General features: G+C 38.8%; 2 protein-coding genes across 3 annotated transcripts; both read left to right on the forward strand.

The window, feature by feature from the left end:
* Window positions 1-1,003: 1,003 nt before the first annotated feature.
* Window positions 1,004-4,430, forward strand: LOC119888236 (myeloid-associated differentiation marker homolog). Its single transcript, XM_038698719.1, has one exon. The coding sequence runs from the start codon at window positions 1,104-1,106 to the stop codon at window positions 1,959-1,961; it is 858 nt and encodes a 285-aa protein (XP_038554647.1). The 5' UTR covers window positions 1,004-1,103; the 3' UTR covers window positions 1,962-4,430.
* Window positions 4,431-15,517: 11,087 nt separating this feature from the next.
* On the forward strand, window positions 15,518-21,706 carry LOC119888247 (somatostatin receptor type 5-like). Of its 2 annotated transcripts, none has more exons than XM_038698726.1 (4): window positions 15,518-15,812; window positions 17,352-18,086; window positions 18,195-18,605; window positions 19,192-21,706. In XM_038698726.1, the coding sequence occupies exons 2-4, from the start codon at window positions 17,400-17,402 to the stop codon at window positions 19,276-19,278; spliced, it is 1,185 nt and encodes a 394-aa protein (XP_038554654.1). In that variant the 5' UTR covers window positions 15,518-15,812; window positions 17,352-17,399; the 3' UTR covers window positions 19,279-21,706. The 2 variants fall into 2 exon arrangements, with proteins under 2 accessions (XP_038554654.1, XP_038554662.1); XM_038698734.1 differs by having other exon boundaries at window positions 19,195-21,706.
* The last annotated feature ends 2,414 nt before the right edge of the window (window positions 21,707-24,120 follow it).

A 24,120-nucleotide genomic window follows, 5' to 3' on the forward strand; every position in this document is an offset into this window, starting at 1 on the left:
TGTCTCTGTAAGGCAAGCAGAGCCTATATCAAGACCAGTGTGGGGCATGTCAGGAGCCCCTCTCTTCTTAGAGAAGCCTTGCTTTAATCAGGGGGATGCATGAGAAAAACGTCTTGGACATTTTCACAAAAGGCTGCATTATTTCATTGTACTAGTTCATTTTATTGAAAACCTGCATATGGATGTAACACAAAGGGTTGGATATGTTTTTAGTTCAGAAACTGTTCAGTAATTATGTATAAGGTGTGATTTTTATTAATAAATCACAAAAATCTAATTTTAGTTTATGAAATTCTCTATTTTATCATGCATTTTTCACTCATACTTCCTTTATAAGCACATTAAATGCATGATTATGTTAGCTCAGGGTCTTCTGAATCCATAGATACCAAACACATGTGTTCCATTTACATCACATGTGGTTTATAAGCCCAAATAGAGAAAACGGACCAAAAAGGGCTTAGTTCCCAGAGGGTGATATCAGTAACAACCATGAGAAATCTTGGGAGTTACATAACCTTTGACCAGTCCAGGCATTACTGCTCTCAACAATGTCAAAATGGAGACTCAGCTGTGGATATTATGATGATATGTAAACACAAATAAAGAAAGAGACAAATAAGAAGGAAAGAAAAGAAAGATGATGTGGATTACAGTGGAATAAAATCACACATTCATTGTTGAATAAGTGCTTGTGTCAGGTGATTTTTTTAAAGACTGAAACTCTTTTGGCACTTTTTTTTTTGCAATTTTCCTTAGGATGTGACCTTCAAGCCATCATTGTGCTACAGATTAGTTCCTGAACACAGCTTATGCTGAGGACCAGAGTCCAGTGTGTGGACATGATAACACCCAACTAGTATCCAATCCGTGGAGTGAAACAGGGGCTATAAAGTGCACAGATACGCCCAATATGCTCTGTTTGGAAATACATGACCATCCATTGAGTTTCAGTTTCAAAGAACACACCTGCTCTGGCTCTTGCCTAAATGGATTTCTTTAACAGGATCTTTACTGCACTGAAGGATGCACTGAGAATCAACTGACCTAGAAAACAAAACAACGCCTTTTTTTTTGTTCAAACAGACTCATCCTGGCCAGCCATGATCGGTGTAGATTTGCGGTCACTCACCCAGCCTGTGGGGATCATGCGAACAATGGCAGCCATTCTCACTTGTATGTCTTTTAGCCTGGTGGCAACGGTGGGAAAAGTTTCATCTCCGTACTGGGCCTGGTGCATGTTCACCTGGTGTTTCTGCTTCTTCTTCACCTTCCTCATTCTCATCCTGGAGTTCACCACTGTCAATACCAAATTACCTTTCGTCTGGGAGGACTTCACCGCTGCCTTTGCTATGCTGGCGAGCCTCATGTGCCTTGCCGCCTCCATCATCTACCCCACCTTCTTCAGCTGCAACAACTGCCCCCGCCAAATCGGTGCCTCTGTGGTGTCCTGGGTGTGTTTTGGGGTGTATACAGGCGAAGTGATCTTAACCCGCCTTCGTCCGAGTGGACAGAACAGCGGCTTCCTCTCCACGTTGCCTGGCATAATGAAGATGCTGGAGACCTTCCTCGCCTGTCTCATCTTCACATCCCTGGAGAACGGCCAGTACAAGGACTCCCCAGGACTGCAGTGGTGTGTGGCCGTGTACTCCTTGTGTTTCATCTTTGCCATCCTCATAATCCTGCTCACCCTTGGACAGCTGACCTCTTTTTTTCCATTCTCCTTTGATAAGCTAGTGATTGTCTATAACATTTTGGCAGCAGTGATGTATATGACAGCTGTTGTGATCTGGCCACTGTATAGTTTCCGTACGGGTAAGAGACCTGTTAACTGTGGCCACCTCTGTGCCTGGGATAAACTGGTGGTGGTCACCTTCATGGCGATCATCAACTTTATTGTTTACACCTTGGACACTGTCTACTCTATACGCCTTGTGTTCTTCGTTAATATCCAAAACTAAAATAAACCAAAAACAAAATGTGTCCTGGGTTTGAAAGGATTTGGAGAGGGTTTTATATTGTCCCCAGAGCTATTCTGTAAACTTTTTTAGACAGATTATTTGTTGTTTTAGACACAATGCAATATATATACACTCTGCTAATGCTTTCCATCAAGTGCTCTCAAAAATGATAAATTACGCTCATTTAATGTTTGGCACCCAGTGTAGTATGGAAAAAGAAGGACAGATAGTTAATGATTAAAACTGCAGTATCACTATCATAAAAATAAAATATAGCCTGGTAGAACTTTGGATCCTGATACACAAAGAGTGATCAAACATTGCAGGTAATAACACTGAACTGTTACTTTAGTTTATTACCACAGGCTCTATAAAAGTAGAAGATGTATCTGCGTCTGAAAAGTGAAGCTAATGCTGAAGTGCCTTAAAGCTGCATTCTTTCTGATGGTCAGCAGGGGGCAACTCCACTGGTTGCAAAACGAAGTCATACTATATAGAAACTATGACAAAATGACCCTACTTCTCACTTGATTTATTACCTCAGTAGACATTTTGTTAATGACTTTTACGGCTATACAGTCTATATCAATTGTAATGAGTGATAGTCAAATTACTTTATGTTGCATGTGAATATATATGTATGTTTTCACATTAATGATTGTCATCTTATCATTTGTGGGTGCTGCACCTTGCTGATTAGAGGAATAGCTCAGACATTTTAAGTAATATGCTCATTCATCTTATTACAGAGTGGCAGATTGACACCACTCTCATTTCTGTACAGTGAATATATCTGGAAGTTTCCAGTCTTTATGCTAAGCTAAGCTAACTGGCTGCGGGTCGCTTCGCGTTTATTGTACAGATGTTAGGGTGTTACAAATCTTCTCATCTAAATCTCGACAAGAAAGCATGCGCAAGAAAGACTATTTCCATAACTACCATACCATAATACCAAACTTTTCTTTGAATCCTAGTGGCATGAAAGACAATAATTTCAAATGTTTTTTGTGATAAACTGTGTAGGGCACATGTGTCAGACTTGGCACCTCATTTTATGTGACCTGCAGTAGCTTACAAAGACTATAATTAGCACAATACAATTCTATGTTGCATTACAGAAGTATGTTGTCCCAAAATCCATCTCAATTTTGTTATCCACGCACTGAAAGCATCTGTTAGATGTCATTCGTAGGGACATGTCCCTACCGTCTCTACCAAATTCTATGCCCTTGGTGTCAGTCAAATGACATGCCCACAGACATTCATCTTATTTCTAGTTCTTCAAATGCTGTTGCTGTGATGTTAGCTATAGAAACATGAGAGTTGGGAGTATCACTGTCTGGAGCTGGTGTGCTGGCTCTAGAACCTGTCTCATCCTCTCTTCATGTTAGCTTCATAGCAGCAATTGTAGTGACTGTTTGCTAACCCACAACTTAGCTAACCATTGTTGCGTTACTTGCTGTGTCATTGATCACTCTATATCATGGTATTGACTTTTTAATGGAGAAAGAGCGCTATGGTGTGTATGGTGATCAGAGATCTAATCCACTTTCACATCCCATTTCGCCCACATCATGTCCGAGTAATCTGAACCAGAATCTGACCAGTATAGTTACGCTGCCTCATTTAATTTATAAGCAGATATACATTTTGGATTTTAAAGACTGCTTGTACAAACTTAAAAAACCTGTATTGTTTTTTTGACTTTATTACTTATATATACTTTGTATATTTCATTTTTTAAATAAATTGTATATTTTTAGTTGTACTACATTTGAATGCCATTATTGCCATTATTTTTTCCCTGATTTCTTTGGCAGCTGTCCTCAATCACCAAATCAGGACCTGGAGCTTAAAGGCAGGAACTGTCAGTTTAGTTTGTGTTATGGCAGCGTTAAGGTGCAGATAAACTGGATCTGTTGACAGATGTCAAGTCAATGGATCCCATTAATTTCTATGGAGAGCAGGCGATCCGGATGTGCGGTACATGATGGATACTCTGCTGCAAGTTGACTGACCATTCGCCATATGTGATTTGCATAACTTGTCATTCACAAATTGTATGTGATTAGACCAGCTTCGCGCAAATTAGCTAGCTCATTGTGTGTAAGTTGTGGTTAGGGTAAGGGGATCGGGGTTAGGGACAGCGCAAATCGATAAACTCTGATAACGATTTGCGCTACGGTAGCATTTTTCCGACAATGTAGCAAAAATCGTCCGAACACCGACCTTCCACCCCCCTCGTGGAAAAAGAAATGCATGACAATGAACAAATTACACTTTTGGACAGAGCAGAAATATTTTGTGCTTCATTACATCATCCAAATTTAACTGAAATATTCTGTACGTGTTTGTGTAAAGTTGTGCAATTATTTATTAACCATACTATTTCATCATTTGGGTGTTATATTTGTTATTCTTGACAAATCTCACTTTTTAACCATAATTCTTACAACAAAAACTTAGGCACTGACTGGTAGAAGAAGTCATACTAAATGAAGAGGCCGAAAGGGCAGACTAGAGATTGTTGTTTTATCGTGGCTGGTAGGTACTTCTTTCTTAAAAGGAAGGGTGGTAAATTTTGATTTGCGGATCTAGTTTGTATTTACATTTAACCTTGTCTGTTATTTCTTTTATGGGTGGATGGTCTCTTATGTTTCCATGACGCAGATTTCTGTTGAACAGTTGTTTTATTTTTATTGTAAATAAATCTAATTATTTTCTGGTCATACAGCTGTTTTCCTCTGGGTTTAAATTTAATATTGTTAGTCCCCTCATCCCCGTGACATTTTCGGGGAACGTAACATAGATATATGTATATAGTCTTATATTTACAACTGGCCCTTTGAGGGCAACCATAACGCTGATGTGGCCCCGGAATAAATTGACTTTGACACCCCTGGTGTAGGGCATTGACAACAGATAAATGTAAACTGAATGCAAGACATAAACAATGACAGGCAAATGGAACAGCTATTGAAAGATGAAATGAGGTGAGAAGGAACAGAGAAAAACACCAGTGAAAGAGAGAAAAAACAAGGACAGAGAGATTGATGAGATAGAGGTAGAGACAGAGAGGGAGGAGAGAGACAGCGAGATATTTCCAGACTTGGGAGAATGTGTGGGAAAAGGGAAAAAGAAAATCCTTTAATCAACAGGCAGCTGTAGCATATAGAGTTGGATTTGTTGCAAGGTGTTAACTTTCTTTTTTCTTATTCAGCTTCTTTTCTTCCTCAGCGATGTGGTGGGCAGGGGAGGAAAGCTAGAAAGTATGACGTCAATTCACTCTTTTCTTTTTTAACCAATTGGAAACTTACAAGGACGTTGCCCAAAGCTCACTTGTAATCCTACAGCTATTGTGCTACCTGGCACACCAATCTGTGTGAGTGATCTCAGGTCAAATGGAGCAACTGAAGTGTGAAAATGTTCCATTTCTTCTCATGTCAGTCTGTCAGAAAGACAGACCACGTTTAAGTCTATTTAATAGTGTAATAGACACGGCAGTAATTTGCAGACAGCAGGGTCTGCTTTGATTTTAATTTACACATTTACAGGGTCAAAAATGCATTAACTTGTGGATGTACTTCACTTTATGTGATAAATGCTAAATGCAACTAGACTGTGTAGTCCATAGATATAGTCCATAGAGTGCAGTGGGTTGCAGCTACAGTTAGAGAAGTAAAAACCTTTTTACTTATTTTGCATACAGTACATTATATGTACTACAAAAATTTTTATGTTTTGTTATATACTGTATGTTAACTGTTATGTCTGTCCTGCGACTGTCACTATTTTATTCATCATTCAAAAGCACTGTTGTAACTAATTTAGCCTATGTACACACAGAAGGGAGAAGACCTAACAACAGGAAGTGGGGTCTATGGAAAAGAGGTGCTGTAAGTAAATCAAAAGCTCCTCTCACTCTGTTATGTGAAGAGACTAAATCAAAACTGGTAGGAACAGTGGTTGACAATGACTACATCAGCAGAGAAATTAAACTTCTGGTTCTATCCTTAGTTTAAACTGAATAAACTTTGGTAGTTAATGTAAAGCAAGTTTTCTTGGTAACACTTTGTTTTTACACCCCCTATTGAGCACTTATAAACAGTGTATACAAATGTAATAAATGGTTAATAACACACACAAAATGTCATTCACTCACAAACTCATAAATCAAACAAATGTGCAGTAATGACTGCACGGGTAGAGAGTGCACAGGTAGGTCAGTAAGTAGACAGGCCTGCCAATCAGATTGACATGATTGGCCATGGTTATTACAGGCCTGAGACAGCCACAGATAATTCAGTCAGAGCATTTGATTTATTGATAGCCAGGATGTAAAAAGAAAAAATGCCTTAAAAAATTGCCTACCCCATCTTTAAACCTAAATAGTGGACTTAATGTAAATTGTTGCCCGTAATGTTTTAAGGCAAATCAAATAAGGATCAAGGCTAATGAAATAATGGGTACCTATTTATAATTAACATGTAATTACAATGAATTTATATGGCTAATTTAATGCAAAAAAGAAACCTGAATAAATGATCAACTTAAGTTATCAGCAATCAGAAATTACTGCAGATGCCCTTTGGGACAATCACTGACTGACAGGATGCATCAACCCTCAGGTTCAAGCAAAATTTCTTGTGGGTGTTAAGTAAAAAAAAAACAAAAAAACTTAAATTATGGCAACCCATCAGGCTAATCAGTGTAGGTTTTTAAACATTAGAGCACAGTGCTAAAATGTGTTACACTTACAAATGTAATTTTGTTAAAGTTGGCTGAGTCTCAAATCTTGAAAAAGTAGCTGGAAGTGAGCATTAGTTTTCTAATGCTTTGGATGCTGATTGTGGTAGTAAGGTATTTCCTCACCTTTTGTCATACTTGATTGATCATTTTCTTCAAGATTGAAGACAAAACTTAGTTTTCCAAATAATTATTTTACTTATTATGCAACCTGAAACCAGCCTGTAAACGGAAGTGTTGCTTTTTCTCAGCATATTTTCAATTATACTGTAATTATTCTATGTACTGTATACTGCATATGCTGTTTACTGCATGTAAATATCTATGTAGGCACTCCTTACACACTGACACAGAAAGACCACACTTTAACGACATGCATGGCCCTGAAATCTGAGCAGTCTTTCAACATCCTTATCTAGCCGCATGCTGTGATCCACTGAGGTAAGCGCAACAGCCATAATTGTATGCATAACAGCGCATGAGTCATTCAGACTCACACCTACTCTGTTTCTTATTTGGTGGTCATTATTTTCTATTAAACTTCTCCTCTGATTAGTGGCCTTTGATTCATCTGTGCAGCAATCAGAGGAGGACATGAACATTAATCAGCACAAATTAGTTGGCACTATTTCCAGGGTGTCAGGGGGAAAAATCAATACACCTTATATTTGAAAAACATGTCTGTGTGTGTGTGTGTGTGTGTGTGTGTGTGTGTGTGTGTGTGTGTGTGTGTGTGTGTGTGTGTGTGTGTGTCTGTGTGTGTGTGTGTGTGTGTGTGTGTGTGTGTGTGTGTGTGTGTGTGTGTGTGTGTGTGTGTGTGTGTGTGTGTGTGTGTCTGTGTGTGTGTGTCTGTGTGTGTGTGAATCTGCCTGCAGGTTTGCATTGGAGTTTTTTCTTATCCAAATTGAGGGTCTAAGGATAGAGGTTGTCGTATGTTGTAAAGATCATGAAGCCCCCTGATGCTAATTATTAATTCATGATATACAGTAGGGCTATATAAATTAAATTGACATGACTTTACTTGACTGTGATTGTTAAGTCTAATTTTATTCTTTACATACATTTATTGAAAAGGTTACTGAGCTAAAGTCGTCTTTTTCTAAACTGCTGCTTTAAGGTGTAGTCACATTACAGCAATTTGAGCTTGTGGTAAAATGATGCAACGTTTGCATTTAACCTGTGAATGATCAAATTACACATAGTCGTGAAGCAATACAAACAAGTTGCACTTTATTTATGCAAATTCTGAAAGTAAGCATTATTGGTCTCTTGATAGACTCACAATTTTATCTTATCTAACGCTGTTAGCAGTAAAAATAAATAAGGGTTTTCCACCAGGGGAGTAAAATGTGAAGTTTAGCTGGCTGATCTGAGCTTCTATGCTGTACAGTTTTATTGCCAATAGCTGTTTGTCTTTTACATGACTTTGCAATCTAGTTGTTTTACAACACTGATGTATCCCTGAACAAGACACTAGTTGCTCCAGAGGTGTGCAACCTCTGATATATATAGCACTTTGGATGAGAGTGTCAGCTAAATGAATAATTGTGAAAGATACATTTGAGACACTAAGGGTGAAGAAATGTTCTTTTAGAGATTTGTACCCTTTTAGGTCCATTCCTGTACCTTGATTTTTCTATCTGTCCGTTTTGGGCTACTGGAGAAACATGGCATTGCAACATGCTGATGTGTAATGCTGGTGTATGTAGATCGAAATGGCTCATTCTAAGGTAATAAAAACATAACAGTCCATTATGTGAGGTCTTTACACACCACTGAAAACATACTTATGTATATTATATTGCATTTCTGTCAATAGATCCTCTTAAATATTACACACTGGAGCTTTAAGTCTGTGTCTTTCCATAGTTTAGTGTTGATTCATCTTCATGAGTTTGTCGAGTGTCCCTGCTTGTCTTCGTTGTTTCCTACCAGTGTTTGTGGAAGCCTTTGTGGATTGTTGGACTTTGGATTGTAGCTTGTGCCATTTGGATATTATTTGCTTTATGTTTGGACTGCTTTCTTATTTTGAACACTTGCCTTCCTCTTCACTGTGTAACCCTGTTCATTTTTGTTTTTTCTCAATAAACATTGTGACTGAATCTGCTCTGCCTGTGTGTTCTGCGATTTGGTCGAAATCCCTGGTGTCCCTGGCTTGGCAAAATGCGAAGTGTATGAAACCCATGACCAAAATAGTAATACATTATAGTGAAAAAAAATGTTTTCCCTCTTTTTGCTGGAGTACCGCTGCAACCCCCTCAAGGACCCCTGGGGATCTCTGGAGTCCACTTGGACAACCACTGTGTAAAAACACTCTTTATAGTAAAACATTAATTAGCCATGATGATTAAAGAAAAAATAACCTACAAGTACTCTTTTACAATCATAAATAAAACTCTTAAAGAGGAAAGCAGCTATGTATTTTATATATATATATGCCTCTAATATATACCAGATGTGATGGTGAAAGTGCATGGCCAAGCCATATGAAGTGGTATGAAGTGAGTTTAATTACAGAAACATCTGTTGTTGTTGTTGCTGTTTTTAACATATAGCAGCTTGGACTAAATTTGGTTTAGTTCTTTTTAGCTGTGGATAATGTAAAATTAAACTGTGATACGCTAAACTAAAAATTTTGGTAAGGGGATAAACACATTGCTCTCTTTTGCAATATGTAACTTAAGGACTTGTTTCATTTTGTAACATCACCAGATATATGTTTGAACTTGTTTAAAAGAGCTGGAAAAATCCAGTCAAATCAGCAACAACCAAATCACACTACAGTAACTCAGTTACTGATCATGATACACATGATTAACAGGGCTCATGTTGGCTAACCTGACAATATAGCCACCTTGTTTCAATATATATATTGGACTTTTGCACATTTATGTTAAGGATTTTCTGCTCTGACAGCAGTCCCACATAAATTTCAAGCCAGTTTCGAAGAACTAAAAAATCCAGGCCTATGTCAAACCATCAACAATCAAATCAAGCTAACCCAGTTACCCACGTACAAAGAACATGGCCCAGCTGGAGGATCTAATAATGCTAATAATGTGCATGTGTGGGAGCAAGTGTCTCATGCATGCAAGCTCATGCGAGACATATTCCTTGTCACATTGTCATTGGGCTACGTGGTTGTCGCCTTGTGCCGTCTGCGAGGCAAATAACACAAGATTTATGTCAACATGTTGCTGTACTTTTTTTTAGAAAGATTTATTACAAAAGATATTTGTTTTCTGAAGTATAAAATGTTCAGTCAATCATATTAACAGCTTCGGTGATTCTTCACAATGGCTGGAAAAGATCATGTCACCAATTAGATGTGACATAAGGCAGAGGTCAACATAGTAGTCATCTTATTTGAGAACAAATCATTTCAAATAAAGCATTTTGAACCTCAACTCACTCTAACTATGCTATATAAGTGTATATAAGTGACAGCTGCTGCTGTCTTCTGTTCTGGTCCTGCAGCACTTACATAACTGTATGAGGGTTAATACTAAGGGGACAGCTTTTCCTTTCATCAACACATCCTGTTTGGTCAGTCAGTCAGAACCATTTTCATGTAAATTTAGCAGCAACAACAAATTTACAGTAAAGATTTCTATTCACCTTTGGGGACAAGGGTTTGTATTTATTGATACACAAGTGCCATTATACTCACTCCTGACTTCTGGTCAGCTCCATTCCTGCAGACAGGGGGGTTAAATACAGGCTGACACTGTCACTTCCGTAAAAGCTAAATGTTGCATAAATGCTTAATAATATATCTTTTTTGGGAAAATTCTTCCCTCATCCACCCAGGAACAAACTTTAAAAAGTAGTGTCCTAACAAGTTGTACTTGTCACATCCATTTACTTTGATGATAAAATATAGCCCTTTGGTCTTTCCTAATTAACTTTGCCCCTGAGGAGAAAGTACAAAGGGTCCTTGGTAGCAGTGATATTAAATACTGCAACGTATTAGCACAAAGAGAAAAAGACACATGAATCTGAACTCAAATGCCTTCAAACTGTAGAATTCCGCAAATATTTTCATAGCCTCAGTTTGGATTTTTTTAAGGGAAGGTGAGGATGAGGATATTTTTAATCCATATTGTCTTGAAGTTATAGTGCTTCTTGAAACTGCTTTATCAATTTAATTTATCCTGTTGGATTTAGTAAGTGAAATCAGAAACAAAACACAGCAGTGTTGCTTTGCTTTCACAATAAAGGACCAGTTGTTGACCTGGAAATTAGGGCCTAATTAGTAATCTACCATTAGCGTGAAGAAAGTACAGCTCAGTGTTAAGTCAAATCTTTCATCCCAGAATATTAAGTATTTATTCAACACCAGCAAAAACAAGGAGCTGATTGTTGATTTTAGGGAAAAGGAGGCAAAGACACAGTCCTGTCTACATCAGTGGAGCTGAGGTGGAGAAGGTGAACAGTTTTAAGTTCCTGCAAATCAGCATCACAGAGAACCTGACATGGTCATCTCACATCTCCACACTGGAAAAGAAAGCTCAGAAATGGCTGCATTTCTTAAGGAAACTTCAGAAGGCAAATTTCCTTTGCCAAATTCTTGTTGACTTTCACAGAGGAGCAATAGAAAGCATCCTGACTGGAATCATCACAAACTGGCATGGGAGGGCTCTGCAGCTGGTGATTAAAAACGGCCAGAAGATCATTGGTACCCATCTCCCAAGCATCAGTGATATCGGTGAGGTGAGGAGCCGGTGCAGAGCCCAAAGGACACTAAAAGGCAGTACCAGGCACAGCCTGTTCACCCTGCTACCGTGTGGCAAGAGATACAGAAGTATCTGCTGTAGCACCACCAGACTACAGAGCAGCCTTTTCTCCTATACTGTGAGATTCCTCAATTCATCCTCAGCACTCCACCATAAATAAGTGACATGGAACTTTCTGTTATGCTGGTTTCCACATTACCATACCACTACCTTTTGTATAATATATATATATGCATATACTGTAAGTCACAGTGTATATTGTTTTTGTTAGAATAACAAAAGCTGAGGAATGTATTTTTCTCCAAAGCATTCCAACTTTGAATGAAATATGACACCCACCCAAAGCCTCTAATATATACCAGATGTGATGGTGAAAGTGCATGGCCAAGCCATATGAAGTGGAACTGAGTTTAATAACAGAAACATCTTTTGTTCTTTTTAACATATAGCAGCTTGGACTAAATTTGGTTTACCTCTTTTTAGCTGTGGATATTATGAAATCAAACTGTGATACACTAAACCATCTTGGTTAGGGGATAAACACATTTCTTTGTTGCTCTCTTTTGCAATATGTAACTTAAGGACTTGTTTAATTTTTTAACATCACCGGATATATGTTTGAACTTGTGTATATGTTTGAGCTGGAAAAATTCTGTCAAATCAGCGACAACCAAATCAAACTACAGTAACTCAGTCTTCAACACATGATTAACAGGGCTCATGTTGGCTAACCTGACTATATAGCCAAAGGGCAGCCCAAAAGGAGTATCTATGATTGAATTAGCACTTAACCACTCCACCTTGTTTCAATGACCACAAACAGTAACTGGTAACCTGTGGCGACGTAGTCTGGATGATTGCAATAACTGTGGAAATCACTCTGGAGAACTGTATATTATAGAAACAAATGCACCTTGAGCAATGAAGCATTGCGTCATAGAAGAAGTTACTGAAACTTGATAGATTTATAGATAAAGATAAATCAAAATGAATAAAATAGCTACTCCAAGATAGTAACCATTCAGATTTCAAAAGCAGTTATAAAATCTGTTTAGATTCCTTTAACTTAAAATCTGCAAATGCATCCTTTTAACTGTTAAAGTTATTGATTACTCCCCCACCCCTCACAGAACAGCTGGTAATAACTCTTCCACTCACCTTTTAAACATAAACATTACAGTTGCTGTTGCTTCACCCATCCACTCTGGCATTTCGACAGTTAGTCGACAAGTGAAAGCACTTGTTAAAAAGCCAAACACAACAAATGGCTGCTCAAATCCTCAGATCCTGGTACATTGTCTTGTAACTGCGGACAAAACTGATACATCCCACAAAATTACCCAATAATAATACAAGCTTTTTTCAGCTGGAAAAAATAAAACTATGTGTCATATATTTTAGCTTGTAGCATGCTAATGACACTAGCAGCACAGAGATGCCTCCCTGCATGTCAAGTCCACTGTAGTCAACAGCTCCATCTGGAGTCTGTGTGCAGACAAACAGCTACATTAACTGCCTCAGGCACAAGTGTAACAGAAGTGAATCTACAGTACACATTTTTTGACTAATTTGTATTGACAGTTGTTAGTTTGCGCCATTAAGACAGTTATTTCCCTACAACAACAGACTGCCCAGTGCCATTTAATCTAATTCAATTAAAACTGCATTAAAAGACATGGACATGGACAAAGGCTTTAAAAGCTGACTCGACCATAGGTTCTGTGTGTCAACAGCCAGCTCATCTTAAATACTGTAGACTGTGGCTAAGAAGCAGAAAAGAGTCTACAGAGGTAGACAGAAGTGATGGCACAGGCGACTGTGAAGGGAGGCTATCAGCTGATCATACAGGTGCAGAGACTGATTGATTGTCTGTTTCTGTCTATATATATTTTTAAAGTTATTTCATCTTCTGACCTCAACACACAGCGTCAGCCACAGAGCCGCCACTTTGGACATCAACTCATCTATTTCTCTCCAATCAACCCTCCCCTCCACACACACAGACCATTCAGTTTCCTCTTGATGATCAGAGGTCGAGTATTGATTCAGCTAGTTTGAGAGCTCATGTGCTACAAACAACGCACACATAAGTCACACTTATGTTACCTTGAGAGAATTCTCTGATCGATCCCTGCCGGCTTTTCGATGTCGGCCAGACAAAATTGGTGACCAACACCACTCTGATACGATCTCAGTGCACATGCAGAGAGGAAGCTTGATAAAAAAAGGCAGGAGGTGCATGCAGACTGCTTGAAGCCAGAGTGACTCATCTGAGCAAGAGGAAGGTAGAGAGCTAGGAGAAAGAACAGGACTGCTAAGAGAAAAAAAACAAGTCATCTCTTATTTGCAATGTAATTCTGTAGAGTCCAACAGCTGTCTGCTTCTCTTAGAAATATTTTAACAACTGGCAGATGGAAATTAAAACAACATCAAAACCATGTCAATGTCAAATAAATGCAAAGTAGAAGATTTCTTTTCCAAACTGTACAATAAAAAGTACAAACGCAGTACTCCGAGTATTGGGTATGCAACTACAGTATGTGAAATGGTGATCACTTTTCTGTACAAGTTTCACAGGTAGAGCAGTAGTACACAACACAGTAGTTTATAAGAACAGACTTCAGACTTCCCCTGGGATTTAACTGTAACTTTAACTTTAGCTAAAACTGCAGATCTTGAAAACAAATCTCCCACAATCCTTGTGGTTCAGTGGTCAGCAACAGTAGATGCACCCAGCATGTGGTGAGCACGGTGGAGCAGCTTATTCTTTTAGATTAGTTTAGATTAAACTAATTTATGCAACGAAATTAGATCACTGCGGTAAATGTAATAAGAATGTAAGCACACTAATGGAATATGAAATAGGCAAGACAATGTACCATTTAGGAACAGTGGAGAAACTAGCATGAGTTAGTTGGTAGCATTTTAAATGAGGAACTTGAAGACAAGGTTCCCATCTTGTGCAGCCTTTGGTAGATTTATTACAGTTTAATAGTGATATACTGAGTAATTTACTGAAATTACATATTGTGTCCATCCCATTTATACATATAGACTAGAGTAGACTAAATACAGGATTTATTGCAGGGCTGTTGTATTAGACTGCATCAGTTGTTGCTAGGCCTACTTTAAAGTGTACTCCACCGTTTCGTGCAGAGTTTTTGTTGTTATAGCTGTTGTAACCTTGAAAATGAGAGCTGGCCTTCCCTGCACTGGAGAAAACACAGTGTAAATGAGCCATATCATTATCCTGGCATCCTGAGTGGCACTACACAATACTGTCGCTTTAGGGCAAGCCTTTATACACAGCTGTGGGACAGTGTTTACTTATATACTCACAAGTCTCATAAAATCTCGCCATTTGGTCTGGTCAGGACCAGTCAAACAGGGCCCATAAAGAATAAGACGTCATCAACTTCCCTTTCTTAACTCCCTTTGGTGCTGTAGACTGATGGAAATGCAGGAATGGAGTACATATTGTTAACATATGCACAAACAGCACTCCCATACCTGTTAACTAGACCGGCCAACAGTAGAAAAGAGTGTGGCTTTTTGGTGTGTGTGTGTGTGTGTGTGTGTGTGTGTGTGTGTGAGGGTGTCTGTAGCCTATGTGTGGTAGCCTGTTGTTAACGCTGCACTGACCTGGATGACAACAGCATGATCTTAATGGCTTCAAAGTAGGCAGCTATCCCAGACAATTACCATCAAATTTGTCCCTCAATGCGCAGTCTCATCCTCGCTCAACTGTTTTTCCATTGCACCCTAATTTCTGTCTCAGGTGCCCAGGGACACCATCAAGGTGATTTATTGTTTGGACATTGCTCCATTCCTCTCTGTGTCTCTTTCTGTCTCACACAATAGGAGCAAAAGTTAGTATAAATTGACAGGAAAGCTGGCTTTAAGAGCATCTGCTGCATAAGAAAAGAAAAGAAAAGAAAAAGAGGGCTATATGTGAGCATTAACACCAACAACTGGTCTTGGCTGCAGGTGATTACAAACATCCATGGGTGGGACTTCACATCCAAAGGCGGGGTCACGTTTTTCACATAAATACTCACAGTGTGTCGAGGCACTACATGACCCTGTGAGTGACTCCTCATGAGGAATGTATTTCCCCATCAGATCGGACCTGTGAGAAAATCCTGGAAAATCAGCAGCAATGTTTGTTTTTGCGCCTCTGACTGTGGAAATGTTTGCATGCTGAAAAAAAGAAAATGCCTCAAGATGAAAAGTCAAGTGTGAGGGAAAAGAGCGAGAGAGTTGATTTTGACCTCAAAGAGAGCGCGCGGTTCCAAAACAGCATGAATACTGCGGGAGACGCGCACCACGCCACCGGATAGTGGAGAGGAGAAAGGGAAGAAGCGCACAGGTAGGATAACCCCATTGCTCTTGCTGTTTTTGAGAAAGATGTGAAATAATGTTTAAACGTAGCTTCTTTTTAGTCCTTCATTACCCAGCAGAGGCACGTTATTTTATGTAGGTTTGGAAAAATGTCACGAGCTTTAAAGTTTTATTTATGAAACTCAGATTTAATGAGACATGACTGTGGGCTTTAGCTATTAATGTTTGGTGGGGGGAAAAATGTCAAAGCCCCATGCAGCCTAAAGGGGACAGGGGCTTCAAGTGTTTGTTTTCAGAACAATATGCTGCGGGCGGCGCGTCACTCCCGTGTTTTGGAGCGCGGTTCAGTGAATCTTTGTCATACCACTTATTTGTGCAACACATTTTTCACAGCCTCGGGTTGCAACGTCTGACAACTGGCAGTTATACAATTATTATTATTTTAGGTCACCTACAAGGCACCAGGTGAGGAGATAGGACATATAGGTACCTATACTCACTCTAACGTTCATTAAAGTGCCATTTGGCAACTGCTCTAGGCATAAATGTATTGGATAATATATTTATTTCTAACGATACGACCTTGAGATCCCATTCAAAACATGATGCAGGGTTTACAGTTTGGTTCACCCATGATATCTTAATTTTTTTTTTAGTTTTCTTAGAGAAATTAATAGTAACTCTTAAATCAATAGACAATTCATTGTTTTACAGTCAACATGAAATAAAAATGTCTAGAAGATAATGTCCACATTAATGTAAATGTACCAATGTTCTCCAAAGACTTTAGCTGGCCATCAAACACAAAGCAAATGTAGTAAACGCTGCCTCACCAGTTGCAAAAATAATGGAAAGATGTAGTGAAAGGATGCAGATCCCCAGATTTTAGGCAAATTAAAGTTAACTGGATTTTCAACTTTAGTTAAAATTTGCTGTATGACTGCATGAATTCACAAAGTCACAGCAAACATCAGTACTGTGAATCAGTGTCTTAATTAACCTATTGTGATTAGGTTTTTAGCTCAACATGCATATCATCACAGTTTTGAAATAGAGTGCTACAGAATATCCCAGAATTAATTTGTACACTGGAGGGATTTCACAAAACTAGTGAAGTATTTTACAAAACTGACCGCTTTTGCTAAATATGTTTGGCCCTCTTCAACTGTGTTAATGTTACAATCAAGGATATTTGTCACTGTAGCACTCTAGCTCTTCAGGGCTGTGGGCTACTTGCCACTTGGCTGCAGGTTATTGTTTCTGTATTATGGGAATCTAATCCAACAGCAGTGACAGTACTTGGAACCTGCTTAATTGATGTTGCGTTCTTCTAAAGTGCAACCTCCCATTAAGAGAAATGTCATTTGGCCACTTGCCCAGACAATTCATTGGAAAGTTTCTCTTCTCTCCCGGTAAATATGGGCATCTTGCCCAGGGAGTGCCCATGTGTTGTTGTGAGTGTGAATGGTGCAAAAGGTAGACATGACATGAATGTTTTTTTTTTACCCTGGGTGGTTGTTAAGTATATCCTGTATAATAATTGTAGATTTGTCTTTTCTCTCACAAGTTATTTCATACTGTAATCCAAACGGTCACCAGCACTCCCTCCTTCAACATGGATGGCTACAATTGGACCTCACTATCTGAGAATGCCAGCATCACTTCCTCCATGTCTTACGCCAGCTCCCCCACCCCCAGTAACAATATCTCAGATGTGCCCGCGCCAATGCCCTTCGATGTGGTCACCGCAGTCGTCTACACCATCGTCTTCATTATGGGTCTTCTGGGTAACACGCTGGTCATCTACGTGGTGGTTCGCTACGCCAAGATGAAGACAGTAACCAACATGTACATCCTCAATTTAGCCTTGGCAGATGAACTTTACATCTTGGGAATTCCCTTCCTAGGTACTAATAGTGTGCTTTCCTACTGGCCATATGGGGATTTCTTCTGCAAGGTGTGCATGACTGCTGATGCCATGAGCCAGTTTGCCTCCACCTTTTGCCTGACGGTGATGAGCATTGACCGCTACCTGGCCGTGGTTCATCCTATTCGCAGTGCCAAATGGCGGAAGCCACGGGTGGCCAAGACTTTTAATGGCATATTGTGGGTTGTGTCCTTTCTGATTGTGCTGCCAGTCACAATCTACTCGCATGTACAGGAGGAACTCAACACCTGCAACATAACCTGGCCTGAGCCACGGGAGTTATGGTCCATTGTCTTCATCCTCTACACATCCATCCTGGGCTTCTTTGGTCCTCTGGTTGTCATCTGCCTCTGCTACCTTCTCATTGTCATAAAGGTAATGGGACAGATAAAATGTTGGCTTTTATTAGAGTCTAAACCAATTTCGTAAAGGTTCTGCTCTCATAATGTCATATAACCTTTCAACCAACCATCTCACTTTCAGGTGAGGTCAGCAAGTGTGCGTGCAGGCCTGACCAGGCGGCGTAGGTCGGAGCGTAAGGTGACGCGCATGGTGGTGATTATTGTTTTGGTGTTTGTACTTTGTTGGCTGCCCTTCTTCACGACCAACATCGTCAACCTGATTCATATCATCCCTGAGAACAAGACCACCGCTGCAGTCTACTTCTTCCTGGTCATCCTCACCTACGTCAACTCCTGCGCCAACCCCATCCTCTACGGCTTCCTCTCTGACAACTTCAAGCAGAGCTTCCAGAAGGTGCTCTGCGTCCACAAACCAAATGGCGCAGACACTACAGACCAGATGGGGAGTAAAAAGAAGGAACCCAAGGAAAATCACAATCCAATTCTCTCAGCCAGAAATCACACACAGAACGGAAAAATGCAGAGCACTCAGGTACTACACAAACCATTTTCATGTAATTTGTGTAACTGAATTGTGTTTCTGAATAAAGACATGCATTCTTCTTTATTAGCACATTTTACAGCAGGTGTAGTCAGCCCATTACAAATTTCAGCTTCTGTTGTTTTGAATAGTTTATAGTGAACAAATCTGCAACTGTGAAATGTTGTTGTTATCTAGGCCAACTTTCTGGCCCAAGCCTGCCCCAAAGTCTTAAGCCAATATTATAATGTTAAAAAGAAGGATGCGGGAAAGAGGGAGACATAATTATTATTATTTTATTATTAAATGTCATACATAGTAACATGTTTCATAGTTATATTTATACTTTACCATTCCAAACCAAATCCGCAGCCCCCACTGTGTGTTGTTTCCCTAATGTTTTCCATTCTTCTGTGAGAAAATGAAAATGTAACCTCCAGAGATGTAGCCCACTTTATGTAACAGACAGGAATGAGCCCCAGGAAATAACCCTCAACTATAACAACAATGTTTTCTGTTGTTAAGCTCATCAATGATACTGTGTCTCATACTGTTTTTTATTGTGTCCCTAATCTTTGTGTACGTGGTATTGTTTCAGCAGCCTGTCCAGATGGAGGTTATTGGGGACCTTGACAGTTTGTCATTAACGTCAAAAACAGTGGTCAATGGCCAGTCAGCGCTATGAGTGCACTACCACATGGGACTTGGATGATTTCCTGTCTTTAATGCTGATGCTCCCTCTCTGACTGGGACATTTGTGGAGATGACAAGAGGAGCAAAGTAGAAGAGAAAAGTACTTACAGCATTCATCACAGAGCTCAGCCTTTTTGTTTGTTGTTTATATCTTTGTACTCTTACTAGATTAGCTGCATTGTACAAAGCATTTGTTTATGTAATTATGTAAGATCTAAGTAAAATACAAAATAGTCATGAGACTTTAAAATGCTTATGGCTGTATTCTAAAATTCTCAAATAGCTGTATTTAGGGTAGCTAGATTTTTTCTGATGTGCTTTTATTTTATTTGCTGCTGATGCTTTTTGATGTAAATGCAAACGCAAAACTTTCTCTATGTTTACCTGTTATCTTGATAAATTCAGTATAATGTGCATTCCACAGCACTAAGACGCATCTGTTGACAGTACAAGTTAGCTTCACACCAAATGACTGGAATTAATCAATGAGTGAGAACAGGATTTCTGTTAAAGCAATCTTATGACATTTTGGAAATACACTTATTAGCATCCTGGTGGAGAATTACATGAGAAGATTGAGGCCACGCTCATATCTCTCTATAGCTTAACTTAGGAAATGGGGAAAGAGCTAACCTGGTTCTGCCTAAAGTTAACGCAATCTGCCTATCAGCACCACTAAAGCTCATTAATTAACATGTTAAACCTGTGCTGATTATTCATGTATCTCTTAGAATGGAGGTCGCTAGAATACTCTAGTAATACTAGAATATTTTATTATTTATTAATATTTTATTTAATCAAAATCCCTCTTTTCTTTTTCTGTGAAACGTAATGCGATTACTCATCTTGAACTCAGAGGCGTTTTATTTGCTTTATGGAATGTTATTTGGAGTAACTACCTAGCCCTGCCCATCATATAAAACCGCACTTGACTGTACAGCTACCTGTCATCTAATGCTCAACTAGAAAGCAAATAAGTATATTTCCCTGAAAAGTGCAACTGTTCCTTTGATAAGAGAAACTCAGGGCACTAGAGTGATGGAATTTGTGCTGTGGAAAAATATGTCATGCTGCATTTACCATGTGAGCCATTGTAGTACAGGTAACTTCACCCCTGTTCAGTGATTTTTTTCACCAGGCCTTTATTGGGTGTCACACAAGCTATTGTTTGAAACTCAGCTACAGTTCTTTCCTTAGTTTGAAAATGTATAGTATTTAATGGAATCTCCTTTAACTAGAGTGAGCACTTTTCTGCTGGTTACTGTAAAGCTGGTTAAAATATTGATATTTTATTTTAATATAATATTAAGATGCTCACAACAATTACATTTCTTTTGGCTTGTTAAGTTCTAACTTTTTGTGACATTTTGACTTCAATGTTACAAAGCTGTGAAAAAGGCCTTGCAATAGCACAGCCAAGTTATGCACATCCTCTAGTGGATGTATCTCTTCTCTCTCACATTTCTAAAACAACAACCACTGGAGCGGACTCCATGCTGTAATTTTTTTCATCCTGACTCGCCATTTAGCTGCTGGACTGTGAGCTTTAACATTTAATGCAACATTATTGGAAGTTGCTGGACAACACTGTGGCATTTCCATAGTTGTAACTTGAGCCAAGCGGGACCATGTTAGTGTTTATGGTGAGTCTGAGCTTCTTTAAAAAAAATACCCAGAAAGATGGACCTGTGGAAACATGTGGAAACATGGATACCTTACAGGAGTCAAGGGATTTATCCGTGTTAGGAACACTGTGAATTTCAAAATATAGGTCATTTTGAATATGGAGTCTTGAGTTCCATGACATACTCACATACAGTATATAATAAAAATGTTAACACAGTCAATCGATTAAAAGAAGCCATTATGAATATTAATAAACGATCAAGTCTGTGTTGCATGTCCACCCTGCGTCATTAATCCTACACAGTACAATGTAGGTCTGCTAACATGTGCCTGTGTGAAACAGAGCTTTTTTTGTGTACATCTATCCCATTAACAGACAGTTGATGTTTATTATTGCTGTGATTTATCAATATTATGGTAGGTTAATGTTTCATACTGAAGAAATTGATTATTTCCAGTGGCAGCTTTATGCTATGTTAATGTCTCAACATAAACTAATTTTGTGTAATTTTGGGGGGATATTTGTAAGGGGGGGGGCAAGAAGAAGTATGTTTTTTATTCTCTGGGCATTGGGACAGATTTGGATGTATTATTTGGTACGCCACAAAAATAAAGCATTTACATAAAAATCTGAAAAGCTGGTGTCAGCAAAATGAAGGGAGGCAGTTCAAAGTTTCCCAGTGAGCTGACTTTTTTCTTTGTTGATAATAGTGGTGTTTTGTTTGTTATTTTTTCCCAGGTTGATGACCTAGCAGCCCTTTCACTGTTACTTTAATAAATGCCATTTCAAAATACCATGTGGAGTGCAAATTACTTTAAGGAAGAATTTAGAATTAGAAAGTTATCTTAATTAAATGTCATATTCACATTAAAATAATTATTGGTCACCAGAGACGCTCACAAGTCTCTGAGCAAGAATCCAAGTCAAGTCTCAAGTCTCTCGTGGCTGCGTTCAATCCAAATTGCATTGCTGTAAGGAATTCTGTAACTGTAACCTGTTTTCACTTACAGAGCGCAACCATGTAATGTGCAATGCGTCTACAATTAATGACAGCTTATAAACTACTGTAAGTCAACACATCCCCAGACTCTTAAACCCAGTGTAATGTTAACTAAATAAAATACATGGTCATGATAAAACCTTACATGATCAACAATGAACCTGTAACCTGTTTGCAGCCACCGTTAATAATTAACGTGATGGCAGCCAGCTTAAATGATTACGTTAATCGACCGCCGCAAGTTTGGCAGGTAAACAAACACTCATTCATCTTTTCATAACGAACGACAGTTAACCTCTCGCAGGTCGTAGCTAAAGCAAGAAGCAAGCTAACGCTAGATGTCCAATGCTGAGCTAATCACGTTTACTCACCACAGGTTACTAACCTATTTTGCATTCTGCGCTTCTTTGTTTGGGCCTTGTTGTATGAAGTTTTAAAGCCAAAGATTATAATGAATGACGCAGCAGCTGGCGGTGTTTGTTGTGTGTGCGACTTAAGTCAAACTCAAGTCTGAGTCTCTAACTCGAGTCCCCATCTCTGTTGGTCAAAGTAAGCTTCACCCATCTCCATACTCATTGTGAAGTGATCTTTTGCTAATGATAGTTCACTGTAAAAGATGCGTGACAAAATCCACAGTCCTCATTCTGTGCAAAAATGCATTTTAAAATTCAACCAAGGCTAATATCAGGTTTTAGCATTCTCAGTCAGACATTAATCAATTTGACAATAACTGGTTCAAATAACATATACATAAAACAAATGAGCCTTTTTTATGATGGCATAGTAGGGCCATATAAATAAAATCAGGGGGGAAAAATTATTCTCTGAGATTACAGTCATAAATTTGCAAGAAAAACACTTATAAAAACAATTTGTTTCAGTCACCCTCATCACTGATGCTAAGTTTGCACTGTACGGTATAAAATGAAATGATCTTTGATCTTTGTAATGATCAAATGTGCAGAATGACAAATTCCACAAAACAAAAGAACCTGGTAATCTCTTACCTGCAATAACACATTTTTTGGCCACTTGGGGCAGTGGAAAAGTATCTGAAAACAACATTGACATATCAAAATACTAACATATCCTCACCTTTTAAGTTGGTATGGAAAACGTGTTAGCAGTTAACAGCTGCTTTTTTACACATCCAGCAGTTACATAGCAACATTATCAGTCGTGCTTCTGGTCAAGTCCAGTACCCAGTCTCTTGTAGTTCTGTTTTGAGAGCGACAAGACTCAACAAAGCAGTAAATGTGCATGCCATGCTTGGGCGTAACATCCACTAGAGACAGGAGGGACCCTAACTTTAACATCCTCATACACACACACTTTTCCAAATCAAGTTTTTGTATCCCCCACCTTTTTAATCCAGCCAAATGCTTTGGTAGCGCTCTTGATGGCAAACTCCACCAAACTGATTAGACACCAGAGTACACTGGGATAGTATTAAAGTGGACCCACTCTTGCACTGTGAGTATAAGCCATTAAATTGAAGACAAATGAGATGGTGGCTATACCAAAGTGTTTTTTTATACATATTTTTGGAAAGGGAGTAATAAGGTACTCCTCATAATAAAGACTACTAGACACTGGACTGTCATTTACAGTGATCTTGATAAAACAGTTGACAGTGACTTTATAAAAATATATGTCATATTTTGATACATTTCTGATATGCTGTGATTGAAATTGATGCTGTAAGTAATGTGCCATAGATCTACTAGTCCTATAATTCAAAGTATAGCTCATAGTATTGTGTCCTTGGGGCAGTGAAATCAAAATAAAGAATGAAAATGCATTTTCATTCTTTATTTTGATCTCGCAGCCATGAGACACACAGAAAGGACAAATTGGTATGAGCACCAACTCCATCATTCTTATATTTACATGCAACTGTTATATATCACACTATATCATTGACTGAATGAACGCTTCATTCACTGCAACACAGTGTAGCTTATAATTCAGCCTATGAAATTAAACAAATTCCACTCTGGATCACTTGACTTTGGTAACATCCATACTTTTCTCCCCCTGAACATTTTCCTCTTTGACTGCTATTCTCTCTTTTCCACTGCTCCTTAAACTCACCTTTATGTCGTCCATGATATCTTTATATACTGCACTTCTACAACATGCTGTATACTGTACTTTCTTTCTTAGCCCTTATTACATGTCTGTTTACTGACAACCTGTTGTTGTAG

The sequence above is a fragment of the Micropterus salmoides genome, unplaced genomic scaffold (assembly GCF_014851395.1).
Source record: "Micropterus salmoides isolate LMB-PRFRI ecotype aquatic unplaced genomic scaffold, ASM1485139v1 Ms_hic_scaffold_10, whole genome shotgun sequence".
NCBI lineage: Eukaryota > Metazoa > Chordata > Actinopteri > Centrarchiformes > Centrarchidae > Micropterus > Micropterus salmoides.